Genomic DNA, 2,820 nt, shown 5'->3' on the forward strand with positions numbered 1-2,820 from the left:
ATGGTGATGTGTTGTCCGAAATAATGATAAAGCGTCATAAATAACAGAAATTTTGACAGCAACATACCTTTGGAAAAAGCAACATTGTGCAAAATATGCAATTCATCAACTCTGTGTTGGGCTTCCTGGATTATAAAGCAAGAGCGACATCTAGTGTAGCTATTTGTTATCACAGTTCAAATGGTATGACACAACAGGTGGACACATATTTTATTTTATTTTATTTTATTTTATTTTATTTTATTTTATTTTATTTTTCATGTCTGCAGAGTGTATATCAATATAAATGTAATATGGATCTTTTCTGCCCACTTGTGGCATACAAGGAAACATACGAAACATTATTTGCAGTTGGGATTATTTGGTTTTGCTGACGGGGTGGTTTGCTATTTGTATTTTTAGCAGTGCAAACAAGGTGGCAACTGTCTGAAAATTAGCAACTTTTGCAAAGCCCTGTATAAGTAAGCAAGACTGTGATGACTTGGCAATGTGCTGTGGTCAAAATATCTAATCATCCATATTTGTCTTGTGGCAGTGGAGGCTTAATTTTAGTTTCTTTTTATTTAGGTTTATTATTATTATAGTAGTAACACTAGTATTAATAGCTGTAATAGTACATATTATGTAATATTATGGATACCAAAATGCTAAACTGAATTGTAATACAGAAAATTACATGACCACAAGGAAGCCACAAAATTACAGGTTTCTATAAACATAAGCAAGAAATAGTTTCTGGAGCCTTACTTGCTTTGACTAATGACAACATTTACTGTAAATAAAGAAATGTGAACATTTGTATTCATCTTATATAAAATTATTAATCCAAAAATGTCTGTACTTTGCAGAAAAATGAACTGGACATAAAGTAAAATGTATGCATGCAACACTTTCATTGTGTTCATTTTGTGTAACTGTAATTTTCACAACCCTTTCATGGCGTTTTTGTTTACAAAAAACAAACATTTCATTAGCTAAACATTTGGTATGTTTTTAAACAACAGTACAATCCATTAAATTCACTGTACTTCTGTTCCTTAACCTCATTTTCATTTTTGTCAAAAAATTTAATATGGTGCTACCCTGTCTCTGACTAAGGCTTATTGAATTTCCATAACCCTTTTTTTTTTTTTTTTTTCTGCCAAACAGCCTTGGGTTTACATTGTAACCATTAACAACTTGGATCACACCCTAGTTAAAGTATTGTGACAACGAGGTAAAGAGAGAGAGAGTACAAAAAACTGCAGGATATGAATCACACTTGGCATAACTGAATAGACATTTTAAAAATAAAGTTTTGCACATGAAGACGTTTGAATATTTTAAAGCTTTATTTTAAATAAAAACATATTTTGCTTTCAGTACAGACAGTGTAAAGCTCAAAAAGTCATACACACCCACTGTACTTTAACCTGCCAGCGAAAGTAGTTTTTATGGTTTTCATCCGATACTGATGTACACACACAAACTCAAAATCAAAAGAAAAGTAAAAAACAATCAGATATATTAATAGACAACAGGACCAACTTTACAGTTTGTCTGCATGGATCATTTTCCTCTTCATTTCCAGCTCTGTGTCTTCTTTAACTGCATTCTATAGCACGCCTCACAAGCGATGGACAAACCCACAACCAAAGACACAAACTCCTCAAAGTTCACCTCCCCATCTCCATTGGCATCCAAGTCCTTCATTATTCTGTCTATGGTGGTCGGATCCTTCTGAGACTGTGGGAAAAGAGAGTAAAATAAGTTTGATAAACGAGAGATTTAGCCTGGATTTCCTTTTCTTGGAAACTGAAAGAGAGGAGACCAGAATTATAGTATTTGTGAGAGAATGACATAAGTTCCTCACCTTGAGAAACCCAGAGAGCTCGTTCTCCATCAGGATTCGGAGTTCACGGCGGGTCAGGGTGCCGCTCTTGCCCTCTTTTCCAGCGTAGCGGTGGAATACCATGATGAGGGACTCCATGGCAGTCTCTAGCTCGGATGGCATGGCTGCTCACTGTAGAAAGCTAGTATGAATCTAATATTAACACAACTGATCTTGACAGTGCATTCAAAAGGCTAAACATCAGAATGAAGAGCTTACCGTTTGGTTGTCTGACTGAAGAATTTGAGAAATGCTGGCTATCTCTCTCAACACTTTATATGACCGAGCTCATGGGCAGGAGAAGGTCTTATCAGGGGAAGTTGAGCAATACACTGATTACAGCACAGCATACCTAAGTGAATGAGTTGTGCGGACATTGTATGTTCAATAGGTTGCATGACTCAATGGGGCACAGTAATGTTAGTACTTAATAGATGAAACACCAGAAATTGTACAATATACATACTTTACTAGCAGTCAAAGGTTTGAAATAATTCAGATTTTTCTATGTTTTTGAAAGAAGTCTCTTATATTCAGTAAGGCTGCATTTATTTGATCAAAAATACAGTAAAAACAGTAATATTATAAAAATACTATTAAAATTTAAATTTAAATTTAATAATTTATTCCTGTGGTGGCAAAGCTGAATTTTCAGCATCATTACTCCAGTCTTCAGTGTCACATGATTCTTGAGAAATCATTAATCATCAATATGCTGATTTGGTACTCACAAAATATTATTATGTTGAAAACAGTTTTTGCTTTATTATTTATTTATTTATTTATTTATTTGTGGAATCTGTGATACACTACTATCCAAAACTTTGGGATACTTAAAATAAATAGTAATAAAATAACAAAATAAAAATTATGAAAAAATTATTTAGCAAGTACACATTAAAGTAACAGCAAAGACATTTATAATGTTACAAAGATTTCTATTTCAAATA

General features: G+C 33.3%; 1 protein-coding gene across 2 annotated transcripts; it reads right to left on the reverse strand.

Moving 5' to 3' along the window:
- Positions 1-1,308: 1,308 nt before the first annotated feature.
- On the reverse strand, positions 1,309-2,239 carry LOC109071525 (protein S100-A1-like). Of its 2 annotated transcripts, none has more exons than XM_019087964.2 (3): positions 2,090-2,239; positions 1,853-2,012; positions 1,309-1,725 (listed from the first exon to the last, which is right to left on the reverse strand). In XM_019087964.2, the coding sequence occupies exons 2-3, from the start codon at positions 1,991-1,993 to the stop codon at positions 1,561-1,563; spliced, it is 306 nt and encodes a 101-aa protein (XP_018943509.1). In that variant the 5' UTR covers positions 1,994-2,012; positions 2,090-2,239; the 3' UTR covers positions 1,309-1,560. The 2 variants fall into 2 exon arrangements, with proteins under 2 accessions (XP_018943509.1, XP_018943513.1); XM_019087968.2 differs by having other exon boundaries at positions 1,853-2,002; positions 2,090-2,224.
- Positions 2,240-2,820: the final 581 nt, after the last annotated feature.

The sequence above is a fragment of the Cyprinus carpio genome, unplaced genomic scaffold (assembly GCF_018340385.1).
Source record: "Cyprinus carpio isolate SPL01 unplaced genomic scaffold, ASM1834038v1 S000006749, whole genome shotgun sequence".
In the NCBI taxonomy this organism is placed as follows: domain Eukaryota; kingdom Metazoa; phylum Chordata; class Actinopteri; order Cypriniformes; family Cyprinidae; genus Cyprinus; species Cyprinus carpio.